The 19,124-nt window shown below is 55.6% G+C and overlaps 1 protein-coding gene across 1 annotated transcript; it reads left to right on the forward strand.

Moving 5' to 3' along the window:
• PADI6 (peptidyl arginine deiminase 6) lies at positions 1,726 to 18,968 on the forward strand. Its single transcript, XM_013999025.2, has 16 exons — positions 1,726 to 1,920; positions 2,665 to 2,848; positions 5,067 to 5,139; positions 7,731 to 7,798; positions 8,507 to 8,621; positions 9,520 to 9,645; positions 10,316 to 10,506; positions 10,764 to 10,867; positions 12,723 to 12,834; positions 13,767 to 13,874; positions 14,065 to 14,219; positions 14,732 to 14,888; positions 15,001 to 15,124; positions 16,161 to 16,231; positions 17,179 to 17,340; positions 18,506 to 18,968. The coding sequence occupies exons 1-16, from the start codon at positions 1,829 to 1,831 to the stop codon at positions 18,737 to 18,739; spliced, it is 2,076 nt and encodes a 691-aa protein (XP_013854479.1). The 5' UTR covers positions 1,726 to 1,828; the 3' UTR covers positions 18,740 to 18,968.

Below are 19,124 nucleotides of genomic sequence, written 5' to 3' on the forward strand. Positions count from 1 at the left end.
AGCCGTTTCATTGGGCTGAAATCAAGGGACCCTCAGGGCTGCGTCCCTCTGTGAGGCCCTGAGGGAGAATATGCTTTTTGCCTCTTCCAGCTGCTGGTGGCCGCTGGCAGGCCTCGGCTGGTGGCTGCAGTACTCTAATCTGGGCCTGTGTGGTCACACTGCCGTCTCATGTGTATGTCGCATCTCCCTCTGCCTCTCTTCTACAGACACCTGTGGAGTTCCTATTGTGGCACAGTGGGTGAAGAACATGACTGGTCTCCCTGAGGATGCAGGTTCAATCCCTGGCCTTGCTCAGTGGGTTAACTCTCCAGCGTTGCCACAAAGCTGTGTCGTAGAGTTGCAGGTGGGGCTCCCATTCGACCGCTAGCCCAGGAACTTTGATATGCCACAGGGGTGGCCCTAAAAAGAAAAAAATAAATAAAGACACCTTGTGATGGCATTTAGGGCCAGGATAATTCAGGATAATCTCCCAGCTCAAACACTCTTAGTCACATGTGCCAACTTAGTCACAACCACGAAGACTCTGCCCGCAGGTTCCAGGGATTAGGACCTGATATCTTTCGGGGGCTATTAAGCTAACCTCCTACAGGTTAGGAACCACCATTTGCCAGCCGGGCAGGTAGAAGGGGAAGAAGCCAAGCATCCCCTTTCCAAGCACCTGCATTCCACCCAGTCAGGAAAGAGGCAAGACTTAACGCTTACTTTAATGAGATGTAATTGACACATACGTTGTGTACGTTTAAGCTGTACGAACGTGTACAACTGATACATTTCTAGGCTGCAATATGATTACCACGGTCCTGCATCACCTAATGATCATCTTTCCCCCTGAAAACATGGTTTTAAACATTCATATTATCTTCTTTGTTTCCACGTGTCCGAGTTCTCGATCAGACTTGAAACCGTTTTAAAACAAGTCCTTGGCAACCTCCAAATTCTCCTTGGTGACCTTCATATCCCTCTGGCCATAGTCTTGGGACCAGAAGGACATATAAAAAGTCACCCTTATCATTCCCTTTTTGTGGGGGCAGATTTACCTTAATAAAAGCAAGTTGGGGGGGTTCTTTTGTGCAACTTTCGAACTTGTGCATGGAGATTATTTGGTGGCTTTTATGGCTTGTTTCCCGGAAACTGATTCTAAGATGGAAATTTGGATGGGGGGTGGGGGTAGGGGTGGGATGGTGGGAGGTGCTCTTAGGAACCACACCTGGGAGGGAGTTGAGGGGAGAGGCAGGCAGTGGGAGGTGATGAACTGGGATGCGGTGATCACAAAATTTGGGGGTAATGCCTTGGGATGCTCTGGGGCTGGGTTGGGCCCTCTGCATTGTCCTGATTTAAGACAAGCAGACTGCCATTTGTCGCCCCATATTGGACGTATCTGCTGTCGCCTTGGGAATCAGCGGTGGATGATTCCAGGAGAGGAGCTCGCTGTCAGAAGCTAGAAGCCAACACGCTCAGCAGCTGGGGAATAAGGGCCTCCATCCTGAAGGGGGGTCAGGTGGTCCCCCACAGTGTCCACAAGGGACCCTCTCACTCCCAGAGGGCCAGAGACCTAGGCAGCCAGCCTCAGCCTCCTTGAGTCCGTAGGCACGAGCTGCTTAATAAATTAGTGGTGCACGAGCTCTGACCCAGCTGTTCCTCCTCCTTCTCCCGAAAATCAGTTACGCCTGGGCTGCTGCTGAAGCCTCCTTAATGAGGGGGCGGGCTGGAGAGGCCCTGAGCCCATAAGAGGGGAGGGCGAGGGGGCGTCCTGGGGTTATCTGAGGCTGCTGTGCCAAGCAAGGCTTGGTGCGCAGGCCTGGGGGCGGTCCGTCCAGAGGGCCTGGCCATGTCGTTTCAGAGCATCATCCATCTGTCCCTGGACAGCCCTGTCCATTCCACTTGCATGTTGGGAATGGAAATCTGCTTAGATCTCAGTGGGTGAGGAGATGCGGCCGGGGCTAGGGGGATGTTGGTGGCCTGGCTTCCTGCCGGGGGCTGTCCCTAGGTGAAGCAGGCATTGGGGGTTACCTCCCTTCTCTGCCCCTTCTTCCCAGCTCATCACGGGGAGCCTAATTTGGGTGTTTAGGGGCCTCACAGTCCTGATGCTGCTGCCAGATTTGGACCTAAATCCTGCTTCTGCCCTTTGGGGGGCTATGGGGCCTTAGAAGCGAGGGCCTCGCTCCCTCTGGGTCCCCTCACCTGTAAAACAGGGCGAGGTCAAGGCCAGCTCTCGAGGCAGCCGTGAGGATTAAGTTGGAGCCTCCGTGGGGAGGTGACTCGCTCGCAAGGCCAGCTTCCCTCCCAGGTCACAGCACAGACCTCCCAAACCCCAGCCATGTTTTCCTCTACTGGGGTCCCTTGCGGCTCAGACAAATGGCTCTCCCCTCCTCGGGAGTTGGCCTTTATAAATAAGCTGTATCTTGGTAACTTCTAGAACATCAGTGAGATGATGGGGTCTGAGCTGGAGCTTGTCGGAGGGAAGACCCGGGGGTCCTTGGAGGGGGGCGTGGTAAGAGGAAAGATGAAGTTGTGTTAGGACCCAAAAACTTGCCCTGACCCTAAGTTAGGGTGCCTCCGCGCCTGCGAGGATGGTGGGTAGGGACCGTCCCCCACCGTGCCTGCTGCACTAGGCTGAGTGGTAAGGCTCTTGTGCCCTAAATTCTGTCTTGTTGGGCAAACCAGGTGTGCCCCACAGAAGTGCGAGTCCTTCACCATCGCTAGCTCTCCGGGGGTCCTGGTTGATATCTACAACGTTGCGTCTGGGAAGGTCACGCAGGAGGCTGCCCTGACCCAGTGGCCCCTGTCACATCCCATGGATGTGCTGGTGAAGATGACATCCCCGAGCTCCGATGTCAACGGGGACAAGGTGAGTCTTGGGGGACGTTGAGGAGAAGGAGCTAATACAGTCCCTGGAGTATTAGTCTCCCTCCTGACAGGTGGCGTTTCCTGGGCCCTGAGTCCGTGAAAACGTCCCTGCCAAATGTTTGGCACGTCTGACCTTACTCTGTGCTTGCAATAAACCTGGGAAGTGGGCCCATTTTACAGACCAAGAAACTAAGGCACTGAAGAAGGGACATGCCCTACCCAGGCCAGTCATCCGCGGCACAGGGATTCGAGCTCAAGGATGTCTGTCTCGTTTGTGTGTGTTGTGACCATGACACCAGCTTCCGCATTGCCTGCTTTGGAAGCCTAACTTAAAAGGTCTCCACGGCTGAACTCCTATGGGCTCTTTGGCTGAGGCTGGTCTCCCAGGTGTGGGGCTTTTAATGGAGCTGCCACATGTTTGACACCGAGGATCGGGTATCGGGTATCGCGAGAGTCAGGTTTCAAGAGGCTGGTTCTACCTCCCTTTACACGGGAGGACACACAGACCTCTACACCTCATAGCATAACTAGTGTGACGCAGATTGGGGCTCTGAGCCCAAGTCTGTGCCCGTCCTTCTGGGCAAGCTGTCACCCTAAGGGGGCACCTGTGGCAGGGAGGCGAGCTTCGACCTTGTAGAACAGGCTCATCCAGTCAGAGTCGGGCAGGGGTGGTTCTGAGGTGTTAGAACCCATCAACACCCAGGCCACCCTGCCCGACACCAATCAAATCAATCTCTGGGGGTGGGACTTGGGCTGCTGAAGTTCCTGGCTCCCCAGGTGACTCCAATGTGAAGCCAAGGGTGAGAACAGCTGAGGCAGGATGGTCAGGACCAGGGGACCCGAGTTGGCAGAATCTTCTGAAGGGGGGTAGTCAGCAGAGGCTGGTAGTTAGCAGAAGGCTAAGCTGAGATGACGGAGGGGCAGACACAGCCCACTCTACACCCTGTGCCCAGGGCAGGCAACTCCCTAAGAGGAAGGAAGTACACTGAGATATAAGACTGAGGGTTTCACAGAGCAGGACTGAGGCTGTGATGGGTGCCAGCTGAGCCCTGAGGACCTGAGAAACCTTCTACACCCAGGGCTTAGCCTTCAGCACCATCGGGAATGGGATGCTTGACCTGGGATCAAAGCCTCCGTTTAGGATCAGGTGGTTGTGGGGAGACAGTCACAGCAGGTAATTGTGGCCTTAGATAATGGCTGGTTCTGCTTCATGATGAAGGCCTGTGGTCAAGGCCAGTGGCTCAAGGGCAAATCATTGTCTCTGTGGAGTTCCTGGTGGTTAAGGATTCAGTGTTAATCACCGTTGTGGCTTGTCACTGCTGTGGCTCAGGTTCAGTCCCTGGCCTGGGAATTTATGTATGCCACAGGCACAGCCCCCTGCCAAAAAATGGTGTGTGTGTATAAAATATGAATAGGCTCCTCTGGAAGCAGGGGTTATTATGGGACACAGGAAAGAATGACTTCTAATTTCAGAACCCTCTAAGATATCCCACTTTATCTTTTTGTTGGTGGGGGCGGGACACCCACAGCATATGGAAGTTCCCAGGCTAGGGGTCGAATCAGAGCCACAGCTGCTGGCCTATGCCACGGCCACAGCAACAAGAGATCTGAGCTGCATCTGCGACCTACACCACAGCTCACAGCAATGCCAGATCCTTAACCCACTGAGCAAAGCCAAGGATAGAACGTGCGTCCTCATGGATCCTAGTCGGGTTCATTAACCACTGAGCCATGAAGGGAACTCCCCAGATATCCCACTTTTGAGGGGAGAGCCGCTTACCCCATTAGAGGCCCCATGTCATCACTGTCCATCTCATGGGGCCACAGGTGGGACCCCAGGAGGGCAGGTACGGTGGGGAGAATATATAGCATAATGTAAAGCTTGATCTCTAGAGCTGGACAGCCCAGATCTTCAATTCTGCACCTCGCCCCCTTTCTGGCCAAAGGATTCAGTCCTTTGATCTCTGGCCTTGAGGACAAAGCCCACCTGGATGGGTTGTTGGAAGCTGCCTTGTGGAAGGGCTTGGAGGGTCCTGGCATGTTATAAACGGGGGCTCTTACGATGCAGTGGCCCCATCCTGACTCACAGCAGGACAGCAGAAGCTCAGAAGCTGTAATGGGAGCCCAAGGTCAAAGCAGGTGCTGGTATGTGGCCTGGGGCCCTGTGCCAGCCCCTGGCCCTCCAACGTTCCCACAGGTCCTGGGTGCTGTCTCTGCAGGTTTTGGTCTCCTACTTCCTGCCCCATGAGGATGTCCCTGTAGCCACAGCTATACTCTATCTCACTGGCATAGGTGAGTCCCCCCCCAGCCCTGGAGAGGAGGGTGGGTTTGCAGAGGCTCAAGGAGCTGAGCGGGGGGAGGGGGGGCTCTCCCCATAACAAGATGCCCCCCGTGGGTCCCAGATGGATTCACTTGCTACCCATGCCCCTGGTCCCTCCAAGCTCAGCGGCTTCTCTGCCGCCCTTGCTCGCTGCCTGCCTCATTCTCTCAACAGAATAGACAAGGGTCCACATGTTCCCCGCCCACACCCATCCCGTGCCTGGGTCAGACCTCTGCTCCCTCTGCTACAACGGAGGATGGAGGACGAGGAAGTGTCTGGTCCCAAGTTAACCTCATCACACCAGATCCCCTCCCCCCCCATTCAAGAACATTCCTTCAGCAGCTCTTAACTGGTGTAGGAAGCCGCTGCCCCTCCCCCTCCTCTTTAGATTGTTCCAGAACAAACTATAGTCCCTTAGTAGGAACAAGCTATTACGCCTATTCTCCTAAGGAACCAGCTGTAACATCTATTCTTAGACCTGCTTCTGTGTTTTCTTTTTTCTTTTTTTTTTTTTTTTGATTGTTTTCAACCTCCACTCATTCCCCTCCTCCCTGCTCCTTCGCCATCTTTGCATCCTCACTTTCTGCTCCTCTGCCTTGAACCTGCTCAAACCAGACACCCACCCCCAACATTCCCTCCTGGAGGACCCGAGCTCCCTCTGCTTCCATAGGTTGCGTCTACCTTGTTCTTCTCCCTGGACCTGCCCACAGTGTTCATGGCAGCTGGTGGTCCTTTTCTTGAGCCTCTGACCTGAGATACTTCAAGGGCCCCGCACGCGCAGCTTTCTCCCCCTCCCCAGCAGGCTGTTCCTTCTCGGATCCCTGGGCTGGATCCTTTTTGCCCTTCTGCCCCCCCATCCCCCACCCCCATCAGTGAGGTGCTGCAGGGCTCAGGAAGCTGCTCTGTAGACCACAGATGACTCTCGACTCTCTAGCCTCACATCCCCCGTACACTTGGGTGTCTGTCTACTGAGCGATGTCTCAAACTTAATATATCCCAAATTGAACTGATTCCCTCTACCCTCAAATGCCTATTTTAGGGTGTTACCCTTTTCTCTTAGCCTGTATTGATCATGAATCTTGTCAGGGTGGCTTTAAGTCTAGCTCAAATCTAGCCATGAGCCACCATCATCTGTTGCCTGATCGCTGACAGGTCCCCAGTAGGGTTTCTGGCCCCATCCTTGACCTATAGGTCCAATCTCATTTTGGTCTGAGAGAGGCATCCTTTAAAAGGTTATCAGGTAACATAATCCTCAATGCAAAGCTTCCCACCGCTCGCACATACTTGGATTAAAGCAAGCATTGCCGTTCACAAAATCTTTCCAAACTGGCCCCACGCTACTTCTAACCTGTGGCCACTCTTCTTTGTTCATTTCTGCATTAGGCACACTGGCCTCTCTGACCCTTGAACTTGCTACCATGCTCTTCGTATTCTTTGTCTTTTTAGGGCTGCACCTGTAGCATATGGAGGTTCCCAGGCCAGGGGTGGAATTGGAGCTGCAGCCACCAGCCTACACCACAGCCACAGCAATGCAGGATCTGAGCCACGTCTGCGACCTACACCACAGCTCACGGCAATGTCAGATCCTTAACCCACTAAGTGAAGCCAGGGATTGAACCCTCGTCCTCATGGATACTAGTCAGGTTCATTAACTGCTGAGCCACAGCAGGAACTCTCCCTCTTCCTAGTCTAACTTCTTTCACCCCAGATACTAACAGGAGTCACTTTCTTGCCTCCTGCAGGTCTCTGTTCACACTTAGACATCTCTGATCTAAAACGGAGACACCCCCTCCATCCCTTTGTTCCCTGTGGCATTTTACCATTGGACTTGATGTACTTATTTCTTCATCCCTTGCCACCGCCATGTGTGCATGTACAAGCACACACGTCCCTAAGTTCAATGAAGATGGGGCCTGTCTTGCCCACCGTTGTATCTCTAGGACCTAGAACAGTACCTGGATAGGGATGGGCATCCCTGAGCATCCGTGCCAGGTGCCGAGTGGACAGCAGCCAAAGAGGTCTGTTCCCTTGGCCCTGACATTCCAGTTGAGCAGCGGCACATTCACTGTCAAGAACTATGAACAGGAATAAAACCAGGGTAAAGCCATAGGCTGCTCAGTGTGGAAGGGGCCGGGTGGAAGGTGGGATGTAGAGACCCCAGGAGGAAACCCTATGGCAATCCTTGGGCAGAAGCCTGGATCTTGAGCTCTAAAGGGGTTTGGAATTGGCACACATTGGGCCTTCGCTGTGTCTTAGCGTGCCATGAGCTTTCCTGAAGGCGAGGGAGGGGAGCCTTCCAGGTGGGGCATCATCTGGGATAAAGAGGCACAGGTGGCATCATGGCCACGCGGGCTTGCTCTGTGGCCCCCAGGAGGTTGGGGGAGATTCAGAAATACTTGGGCCTCTCCAGGCTTCTGAGGAACTTTCTTCTGCTAAGCCAGCAGCACACGCCAAGGGCCAGAGAGCCCGGATACCAGCCTTGGGCCGCCCTGGCGCCTTGCCCACAGCTCCAGGGCTGCATTCAGCCGGTCTAGGTGGCTGAAGCCTTTCCCTCCTGTTGCAGAAGTCTCTCTGGACGTGGATATCTACCGCAATGGGGACGTCGAGATGGCAAATGACAAACAGGCTAAGGTGAGGCAGTCCAGGGGTGCGGGAGCCAGATCTATCTCATAGACACTATTCAGCCGTCATAGTGTCTCTCACGTCCAGTTGCTGCACCAAATCGGAGCTGGTGTTGTTAATTTCCAGCTTCAAAAAACTAGAATGTCTTGGAGTTCCTATTATGGCTCAGAAGGTTAAGAACCTGACACCATGTCTATGAGGATGTGGGCTCGATCCCTGGCCTTGCTCAGTGGGATAAGGATCCCGTGTTGCCACAAGCTGTGGTGTAGGTCACAGATGAGGTTCGGATCCAGCGTGGCTATGGCTGTGGTATAGGCTGGCGGCTGCAGCTCTGATTAGACCCTTAGCCTGGGAACCTCCATATGCTGTGGGTGCGGCCCTAAAAGAAGACAAAAAAAGAAAAAACTGGAATGTCTGGCGGCACTTGTCTCCCTTCCTTGCCTGGCCGTGCAGCCAGCTAGGCTGGAGGGTCAGCTGTCCCCTTCGGGACCTCCCCTGACCTTGAGACAAGGTTGGAAACTGGTGACCCACTAGCTCCTCTCCTGTGTCACAGCCCACTTACCTGATGCCGCTGTCCTGTTCCCGTAGGCACCGGATTGATCTAAAGGTCCCTGTCACCCTAGAGAGAGCCTTGACTCTGTCCCCGATGTGGGGTAGCATCTGGGAAGCCGAGGACTTTACGTGGCTTCTGAACCAACACTCCTGTCTTCTTTACAGAAAAACTGGGTCTGGGGCCCCGATGGCTGGGGCGCCATCCTGCTTGTGAACTGCGCCCTGACCAACCGGGGCCAGATTAAGGACGGGAAGATCACAAAGGTGTTCTCTGCGGAGGGTGAGAACCTGCCACTCGCCACGGACACTCTCTCCCCTTCCTCCCTGGGCTCTGCCTCCTCTGGGGGCTTCACTGTCGACCCTTAGTAAACCCCAATTCCAGGCTGAGCTCCCTGCTCTGGGCCCATCAAGTCTCTTGTCAATGGTTTGATGGCTTGAAGTCACGTGGCCCCGTGGCAGGAGCACAGGCTCTGATGTCAGGTTACAAACTGTTACTTCCTGCCTGTGAACTCATGTATATTAACTTCCCTGATCCTGTTTTGGCATTTGAAGTGGGGATGATAGAATGTGGGCCCCAAAGTTGGCTGAGAAGACTAAAGACACAAAAAGGGTCGCTGAGACCCTTCCTAAAAACCCTCTCGTAGCCTAGGGTTGAGCACCTGACTGTCTTAGCAAAAGCCCACGTGGATGGGCCCTGACTTGTGGTTGGGTGTACGTTCCAGGTCTCAGCAGTAGACCAGATGCCCCGGTTCCCACCAAGGCTGGAGGGTCACCCCCCTGCCCTGTGCCAGGCCCCGTCGTGGGTGTCATAGGGACCATCTATCCCTTATGAGCAACTACTGGGGTAAATGCCATTCTCAGAGCCATACTTCAGGCTACCCACCTGCCTTTTAAGGTTTTCAAGATCTAGGGCAGGAAAAGGCAGCACTGCTGCGTAAACATGCCTTCCAGGTGATTCTGGAGTGAGCTGAGGTTCGGGCACCCGGTGCTGGCAAGCTGCCTGCGGCCATGCGGGGAGCAAGCAGCAGAGACGTGATACAGACCTGGGCAGAGTGGGAAGCAGAGGGTCCTCTGTGCTTCAACAAACAGGCCCCCCCCTCCCTGGCCCTACTGCTCCCTCCACCCCTGGGGTGCTGGCCTCCAGAAGCCGCTGAACCTTTGCCTTGTCTTTGGCTCAGATATAAGGAATCTGTCCCCGATGGTGCTGAGAGTTCAGGGGCCCAGCTGCATTTTAAAGAAACACCGGCTGCTGCTCCACACCTCCAAGGAAGAGTCGGACAAGGCGAGAGTCTACCGGCCACAAAGTGAGGGTTTGTCCACGTGCCCGGGCAAGGGGCGGACCTGCTCCTGGCAGAGTCCCCATCAGAAGGCTGCCAGGGGACCTTGGGCTGCAGGTCGGGGTCTGTTATGGCTTGTGTCCCTGGGGTGCACCTCTCCTACGGGGCTTTCATAGCTGGACGAGGAGAGATGGGTGTTAGCCGAGGTGGTGACCTTGTCTCTCAGCAAACCCCAATTCCAGGCTGAGGTCGCTGCTCTGGGAGGGCTCGGCTGTGTTGCAACCCAGAGAGGAAGGCCGTGCACCGGGCCAGGGCCCAGCTTGTGTTGGGCTTTTCAAACGAGGCTGTCAAGCCGAACTTTGTTTCTCACCTTTAAAACCTATGGCCCTCTGCCCAAATCTGGTCAATGCCTAGAACTGCCATGCATCTTTGTCCTTCGAAGGCAGACGTTTTTATCTGTGTCCCCACTCCCTACTGGTCTTTGAAGAGTGGTCAGTCACTGGCCCCCATTCACGAACAAACACCTGACTGTCCTCTGAGCCCTCAACCCCAGAAACATAGGGGCCAAAAAGCCAGCTTGGCCCCCGCTCGCCAGAGCTCCCGCCTGGCTCTTGACCCAAGAAAGGAAGGTGCCCTCAGGTGTGGTGGCAGCCACTGGGCTCCTTCAGCAGTGGGTCTGTCCCTCTCTCCTTCCTAGAGGACAGTTCCAGCACATTCGAGTTGGTGCTGGGCCCAGGGCAGCACGCCTATGCCTTGGGTCCCCTCGAAAGCGACTTGAAGGAGACCTTCTACGTGGAAGCCCTGCAGTTCCCGTCCGGCAGCTTCCCAGGCCTGATTTCCTACTCGGTCTCCCTGGTGGAAGAGTCTAAAGACGGGATAGGACCTCAGGTAGCTGGCAGCCCACGGAGCAGGGACTGGGTAGGACGGGGGGCCCCCCCTCAGCTGGGCAGCAAAGGGGGCCGTGAAGGGTGGAGTGAGGGTGTCACCCCACCTTTGGGAGAAAAGCCCTGCAGCGGCCATGGGGGAGAGGGCTGCAGGGGGGCGGGGGGTGGGGAAGCTGGGCTGAGCGGCTGGAGGCCTGGTGGGGAGTGGGGAGAAGGTAGCCGGGAGCCAGGTCACTCGCAGGACCTCGTCCCCTCCTGCAGGTGATTCCAGAGATCCTGGTGTACAAGGACACGGTGGTGTTCCGGGTGGCCCCCTGCATCTTTACCCCCAGCACGCAGATGCCCCTGGAGATGTACGTCTGCAGGTGAGAAGCCCGCAGGCTGCCCGGGCCTCACCGTGTCAGTAACTGACACGCTCTCCGGTCTAGCGTTGAGCGGGGGCAGGGAAAGGTGACTAGACGTCTCCCTGGGAACGTGAGGTCCTTCTTCCCAAGACAGCTGGTCCCTCCCCCAGAGAGTCATCCGATGCTTATTTGAATACCTGCAAGGCTGGGGCTGGAGCAGTGAACACAAGTCTCGCTCTGCTCTTCTGGGGAGACGGTGTGGTTTCAGGCAGGATCAAGGGCTCTGAGGCCGGGGAAAAGGATGCAGGGGTAAGGATGAGCCTGTGCTCTGGGGACAGCAAGCAGGTGGGCAGAGCCAGGAGCGAGCCAGAGAGAGGAGGAGAAGGGGCCCCAGGGCCTCGTGGGCTCTGCGTGTTAGGGCTTAGCCTCCGAGGCTGTAACAGACCCCCAGGGCAAGGAGGACTTCATCCCTCCTGCAGACCCCGTGGAAGGATGGAAGAAAATAGCGCTTCCACAGGGAGGTCGGCTAGGGAGGAGGGTCTATGGAGGAATGCCAGGCTTCAGGATGTGAAGATAAATGGGAAGAGCTTAAGGGATTTTGCAGATATCTAGGTACCAGATCTTTCTCTGGCTTTCATATCTGAAGGCAGAAGTTCACTCACAGGAGGTATCTGCTGAACCCTGATCTTCTAAGACTCTGCCATGGGGTGGTATTCAGGCATGGCTTGACCCAGCTTTGCCACAGATGGTGCAGGAGACTGGGACTCCACTTTCTCCCTCATTACACATCTTGGACTGTTCCAGGCCTTGCCAAGCTAGTCAGATCCCTGTAGTCTTGTCTGCGTGGACTCAAGAAATAGATTCTTTTGGAACAGTAGCATAGAATAGCAATTCAAGTTCTGGACCTGGAACTGGAATAGAATCCAAATGTTGATGCTTCCCAATGATGACCTCGCTGGCATCCCACATGTGGGGACCTGTTTATAAAATGGGTGATCTTACATCGGCCTCAGATACCACTGTTTCTCTCCAAGGAATGGATGTTCATCGTGGACCTATAAGCCAGGTGCTGTACACGCAGCACTAAGACTTCAGGGCTCAAGACCCACCCCTAGCACCCATATGAACATGACAACTTCACTGCCCATCTTAAGGGGGTGCTCGGCTTCTTGGCATCCTGGGAGGAAGATTCAGCCCCCTTGGGGAGAGAAGAGTCAGTGTTCTGGGTAAACTGAGGCAGGAGAGGCAGTTCTAGGTCACTGGGGCAGCAGATAGAATGGCACTGCAGGGTAGGCATAGGTGGGGACCTAGGCCGCAAGAGCAGAGGCTGATACTAGCAATTTGGGGGGGGTTAGGGCCGCCCCTGCAGCATATGGAGGTTCCCAGGCTAGGGGTCCCATCGGAGCTATAGCTGCTGGCCTACACCACAGCCACAGCAATTCGGGATCTGAGCCATAGCAACGCAGGATCTGAGCTGCATCTGTGACCTACACCATAGCTCATGGCAATGCCAGATCCTTAACCCACTGAGCAAGGCCAGGGATCAAAGCTGCAACTTCACGGATACTAGTCAGATTCATTTCTGCTGCGGCACCACAGCAGGAACTCAATGACACCAGCAATTCTTGACCTCACTCTGCCATAAACTGAGCCATGCCAGGTCAGGCAAGCCCTGAGCCATTGGCTGGCGTTCCATGAGGTGGGGGAACAGCAGCAGCTCGGCTTTCCTGGCTGGGGTTGGGGGGGTGGGGTTGGGGAAATGGCACATGATCTCTCCTGACCAGGAGGTGATGCCCCCTTGCCCTGGTCTAGTGAGATCACAACCCTTGGGGGAGACTTGGAGCCCTTCCCAGAGCTGGCTTATCTCCCATGGCAGAGAGCTGCAGGTCCAGGGCTTTGTGAATGCGGTGACGGAGCTGAGCGAGAGGAGTAACAGCCAGGTGGCATCCGTCTATGAAGACCCCAACCGCTTGGGCAGGTGGCTCCAGGTAACGCCCCATCTGCGGGGGAGGGGCGGGGGGGGAGATGCCCATGGGGCACATGTGACAAATCTCAACCTTCCAGCGAAGCGAAGAGCCACCAGGGGCATCTTTGTTCTTAGGACCTTGGGGGTTGCTGAGATGAAATACTTACCCAAGTCCTGGCTACTAAGGGATAAAGCTCAGAGTCTCACCTCCTCCCATTTCCAGAATAGATGTGTTTAAGAACACAGAACACCTAGCCCTAAGCCCCAGGCATCTGAGGGTCTGACGCCAATAGCAACAGGTTGGCAGAGCCAGGAGGATCTCCCCAGGGTCCAGCTCAACCCAGTCTGTTTTTTTGGCAGAGGGTGGGGTGTGTGTGGGGGGTGCTGCACCTGTGGCATATGGAAGTTCCCTGGCTAGGGGTTGAATTGGAGCTAGAGCTGCCGGCCTACACCACAGCTCACAGCAACACCAGAGCCTTAACCCACTGAGCAAGGCCAGGGGTTGAACCCACATCCTCATGGATACGAGTCGGGTTCATTACCGCTGAGTCACGACGGAAGCTCCACCATCAGGTTTTAAATCTGACAAATGGAAGAACAGGTCAGGGAGCGGCCCCAAGGAAAGGAAGTAACCTCTAATGAAAAAGAATCTTAAACATCTTTTTCAGTGTATATGTACATATATGTGTATATGTAAATAACATGTAAAACCGAATCACTTTGTACATCTGAAACTAACCCATTATAAATCAACTATACTGCAATTTAAAAAAAAAAAAAAAAAAAGGGAGGCTGCCTGAGCAGGGTTTTGAGGGCTGAGCAGGAGTTGGCAGGATGAAGGGGTTTTTTCCCCTGCCCGCAGTCTCCGGAGGTGGCCCGTGTACGAGGAGCCAGGACGCAAGAAAGCAGCTGATGGAGCGAGAGGAACTCACGGCTTGTTTCCCTGTCCTGCAGGATGAGATGGCCTTCTGCTACACCCAGGCTCCCCACAAGACCACTGCCTTGGTCCTGGACACCCCTCGGGTCACCAAGCTCGAGGACTTCCCCATGAGATACTCACTGGTGGGGGCTCCATTTGACGGATCTGAACGCAGGCCAACCTCTCAGGCCTGGCGCCTGCCTGGGAGGGGATGGGTGCCAGGGGAGGGGCCCAGATGGTCCTTGGGGGGGGGGTGGGGGGGGATCTCCCGAGAGTCTTGAGGCTTCAAGCTCATCCGTCCTAACACGCTGCCCCGGCTGGATGTCCTTCCAGAGCCCTGGGATCGGCTACGTGACCCTGAACACCCTGGACCACACCGTGGCCAGTATAGACTCCATCGGGAACCTGATGGTGTCCCCGCCTGTCAAGGTCAAGGGGAAAGAGTACCCTCTAGGCAGGATCCTCATTGGCAGCAGCTTTTACCCCAGGTGAGGCGAGAGGCTGGCGTAGGTGGGGGCCCGAGTCTTAACTCCAGAGGGAGGGACCCTCGTGGTTCGGCTGGATCCACCTGAGTCCCAGTCATCGGCTCTGGACCCTGAACTGTCAAGTCAGGACCCCTGAGTCTTCGATTCACGAAGGAGACTAAAGGGAGGAAAAGGAGCCAGGTGGTGCTTCCAGGGTTTAAGCTGAAGGGGCTGAATTTGGTGGGCCTACGGACCCAGCAGGATGTTATTACCACAAAACGTCTGGCTAGAGTTCTTGGTGGCCATTCATCTAAATCCAGGACATAGATGTAGGGGCCGGGGACCAGTGTCCTGGGGTCCAGTCCTGAGTGGAGCCAGGGTAAGGGATTCTTAACGACCACGCCCACCCCCTATGGACCAGCCAATGATTAGAGCAGCCCATTACCTGAAGGTAGCCTTGTACCCACCGAGGAGCTGGCAGCCAACCTGGGCCATGCCAGCTCAAAGGCTATTCATTCCTTCCATCTCCTCCTTAGCAAGGATGGCCGGGACATGAGTAAGGCCCTCCGGGACTTCCTCTACGCCCAGCAAGTCCAGGCCCCAGTGGAACTCTTCTCCGACTGGCTGATGATCGGCCACATCTATGAGTTCATGTGCTTCATCCCCACACAGTTCAAAGTGGAGGGCAAAAAGGTTGGTGTTGGGGCTGGAGAGAGAATGTCTCTCTCCCCTCCGCCTCTGTTGGAGACTCCTGGAAGTTTCTAGGGGGGAAGCTGGCATCTGACCCCAGTTCCTTGTTTCCTAGGACTTCCGGCTGCTCCTGGCCAGCCCCAGCACCTGCTATAAGCTGTTCACGGAGAAACAGAAGCAGGGCTATGGAGATGCAGCTCTGTTTGGAGAGATTAGGAAAGAACAGCTGCTTTCTAATGGTAAGGGACCCTCCCACCCTTCACAAGAGAGGTCAGCCCCTCTGTCCCAGAGGTCCTTTCTAGAGAGTCCTTTCCACTTTGTTCCTCCCGGTCAAAAAGATCCCAGGAAAGCAGAAAAGCATAAGGGGTGACATATTAAAATATCTTGTTCTATTTTAAGGCAATTCTGATGGTACCAGGGCAGTACAGGCAGATCAGGCAGAAATTCTGGGATGGCGGGGAGGCGGCTAGAATACCGGCAAAGGGGAACTTAGCCAGCAAATGGATGGCTCCATGTGGTTGGTGGGCCCACCGCATGCCACCCACGCTAGTGTCTGGATCTCTTCCGGGTAGGTTGGGATAAGGACCTTGGGAATTGGGACTTCAGGGTCTCCTGCCTCTGCGGTTCTGTTCAAAACATTTGAGGAGCCTAGAAAGGGAGTGAGGGGGCTTTTGAGATTCTACAGCCTGAGGAAGAACAGCTTCAGCATCACATGGGAGCTTGTTAGAAATGGCAGAATTTCAGCTCCACCTTGGAGGGGGCCCAGGACCTTATGGCTTTAGGAGGGCTTATGGAATGTGATCCTGAGCATGAAGCACCTGTCACCCACCACATGCCAAAGACCTTGTGTCACCCCAGCTGATGGCTGAGTTGGACAACTGAGGAATAAAGCTGAATAAGCTGGTGGAGATCAGAGGTGGAAGGCACCAGGCCATGCGTATGGTCGGGAGGCATGGAGGTGCCAGGGAGAGGGGTGAGTGGGGGCTGATGCCCCTGTGAGCCTCCCAAGCTGCCTCCCTCAAAGCAACCCAGGACCGAGGGGTGGGTCGGGGCAGTGGAAGTACTCTCTGGGTTCTCATGGACCCCGCTGAGTCCCCAGATGTGATATTTGACCTAGTTGGGTCCCTGGAGACTAACCAGGCCAGCCTCCATAGTCAATGGCCAGAGATGACCCCCAGTCAGCTATACCCAGGGCCAGAGTCCGTCCAGCACCCCCGGACCATGCTGCCCAGTCCGTGGCCCACGGGGCTGCCTGCCCTCTCCTCCTTCCTGCAGGGAGGGAGGCCCTTACCATCAATCAACTTCTGGCCGATGAAAACATGAAGAAACAGAACGACTATGTGGAGGTACGTGGACCAAAAGGCACTGACCACCTGGGCAGTGGGTCCCTAGCTGAGCAATAAGTGTGACCAGACATCACACACAATAACTTACTCTAATCGTCAAAATAACCCGAGAATGTAAACCCATCTTGTCTTGGAGGGTAGGGAGGCTCGGAAAAAGCCACCAGCCTAAGCCAATTCGGGTTTGAGTCCCAAATTGCTGGTGCTGTAGTTCTGCTTGCTTCCAGCAGAGGGCCCCCAACCCCGACTCAGGAAGCTCTGAGCTGGGGAGATTTGAACACCCTGGGGCCTTCTCAACCCTGCTGGCTGAAGCAGCCCTTCAGCCCAGAGTCAGAATCATCCAGCATGGCAGATCTCTTAAAACGTGAATCACAAGCTGTGAGAAACAGATCCCTCAGAAATTAAACAACTTCTAGCGGGGAAGCCACGGCCCAGAGCAGGGCAAGGATGAGCCCAAGGTTACCCGTCAGCACAAAACCACTTGGCCCACTGAGTCCTCCTGGCTCCTGGCCAAGGCATGCGCTGTGCCCTGACTTTGGCTGAAACAGGAGGCCTCCCAGCGCAGCAGGGTGGGCAGCAGTCAGATGTGGGGTTCAAACAGCATCTCTGAGCCCTGGTGAAACGCATCTTTGGTGTGCGGCCGTGAGCCCCACATCGAGACCTCAGAGATGCTCAGGTGTCGGGTGTTGGCTGGTCTGGGCAGAGAAGTGCCCAGGGGTCCTGCTTGTGTCCCCTCCTGAAGGAAGAAAGCGGGTACCTGGGCTGGAGGACTCACTCTTGCCCCCGCCCAGGCCCCCCCGACTCTGGCTGTGACAGAGGACCAAGGGGCCCCATGTGTTCATGGGATTAGGACCAGGAACTGCCCGGGGCTGAGGGATCCCGGCCTTTGCTGAGCCCTGCCCCATGCTCCCAGCCGGTACCGTGAGCGCCCTGCCCTTCCTGCCCCGCAGAGGTGCATCGACCTGAACCGGGCCATCCTGAAGCGAGAGCTGGGCCTGGCGGAGAAGGACATCATTGACATTCCGCAGCTCTTCTGCCTGGAGCAGATTGTCAACGTCCCCTCCAACGAGCTGACCGGGAAGCTCTACGCAAGGCCCTACTTCCCTAACCTGGTGAGGGGCGAGGGGGAGGGGGCTGCCCGGCTAGGCGAGGGAGGTGGGGGGGTGCCTGAGAGGAAGAGGGGTGCAAGGGTAGGGATGACGTCTCCCCCAACACACACAGGGAGCAGGTGAGTGACTCGCCAAGCAGTGACCAGGAATCGGGCCTTGGACTAATCCCCAACCTTAAGGAACCAGGTGGCCCATGTCACACACACAGGGATGCTGCGCCCTATCAGAGTTGAGGGGACTAAGCCATCTGCTGGCTATGAGACCACAGAAAGCTCCCCGACAGGGACTTCCTGTCCCTGCATCTGGGCAGCAGCATCTGGAACTCAGAGGTACTTAAACATTTCCTGTCGAGAGTCTAGGGGTGTGGGGTCTATGACAGACCCCTGCTATGCCAAACCTATGCCAACCTTGGCCTCTATCTGACCTCCCACAACTGTGACTCGTCACAGAGACATTTGGGCTCATTAGCTCCTTAACCCTTGGCAGACCATTTCTCTGAGCCCCAGGGACAAAGGCCCTGCATCCAGCAATCACACAGGGTTTATCTTTTTTAAGACCGATGAGACCTTCTGGACATGAATAGGAGCCTTGTGGAGGTCCGGGCAGTAGGTGTGGGCAGTGGTGGGAGAAGTGCCTTTAAGGAAGAGATGCTAGAATTAAGATGCGAGAAACAGACAGGAGTCCAATGACAAAGCCAGGAAGCCAGGAGAGGTTGGCAAGACTACGGCCCAAATAAGACTAAAAGGCCTGGCTGTGGCGTCAGCGGGCAGCTGTAGCTCCGATTCGACCCCTAGTCTAGGAACCTCCATATGCCACAGGTGTGGGCCTAACAAATAATAACTAAAAATTAAAAGGCCTGGGCAAGAGAAGTGCAGTGGAAGAAGGAACTGGGGAAGCTGGCAAAGCTGGTTCTTGGCCAGGCAGGATTTTGATTCTTGCTGTTGAGAAGCTTTCACAGAAGTGGGTTGGAAGTTTGCTCATATTGCCCAGCACTGTGTCTGAGCCCCGGCCCAGAGAAGGGCACCCTGTGCTTGTTCTTCCTGGTCCAGCTCAACCCCGACGGGTAGCTGGGTGTTCCCTGGTGCTGCAGCCGAGGGCTTGCCTCACCTAGAGGAGGGACGGGACTGCTTCCCCGGCTCTGACCCCCGGCCTCCTAACCGCCTGGCAGCTGCAGATAATCGTGATGGGCCAGAACCTGGGCATCCCCAAGCCCTTCGGGCCCCAGATCAACGGCGCCTGCTGCCTGGAGGAAAAGATCTACGAGTTGCTGGAGCCCCTGGGCTTCCAATGCACCTTCATTAACGACTTTGACTGCTACCTGACGGAAATCGGAGACTTCTGCTCCTGTGCCAACATCCGCCGGGTGCCCTTTGCCTTCAAATGGTGGAAGATGGTGCCCTAGACCCATCTCAGCGCTGCCAACCCTGCCCCAGCATGAATGGCCCACTGTCAGCCCTCAGTGTCTGACCCTTCCCCTGCTCGGGACCCCGGAGTCAGGACCCCGTTCACCTGTCACGCAGCATGCAGCGGGTTGGCAAAGCTGGCAGCTTGAGCCTCTTGGAAAAAGATGGAAATGTCTCCAGCTGAAAAGTCACTAATTGTTCATTAAAGCTCTAGCCATTCTGACTGCACTTGGGCTGTGGCCTGTTTGGGGGCAGGGGTGAGTCACAGCTAAAGACGGCAAGTGGAGGCAAGTGGAGCGGCTGGAACCCCTCTGTCAGGTGGCTCCACTGGCGGGGAAGGGGAAGGGGGAGAGGGCAGCGGGGCTGGAAAGACGGCCACTCACA

This window comes from Sus scrofa, chromosome 6 (assembly GCF_000003025.6).
Source record: "Sus scrofa isolate TJ Tabasco breed Duroc chromosome 6, Sscrofa11.1, whole genome shotgun sequence".
Classification (NCBI taxonomy): Eukaryota; Metazoa; Chordata; class Mammalia; order Artiodactyla; family Suidae; genus Sus; species Sus scrofa.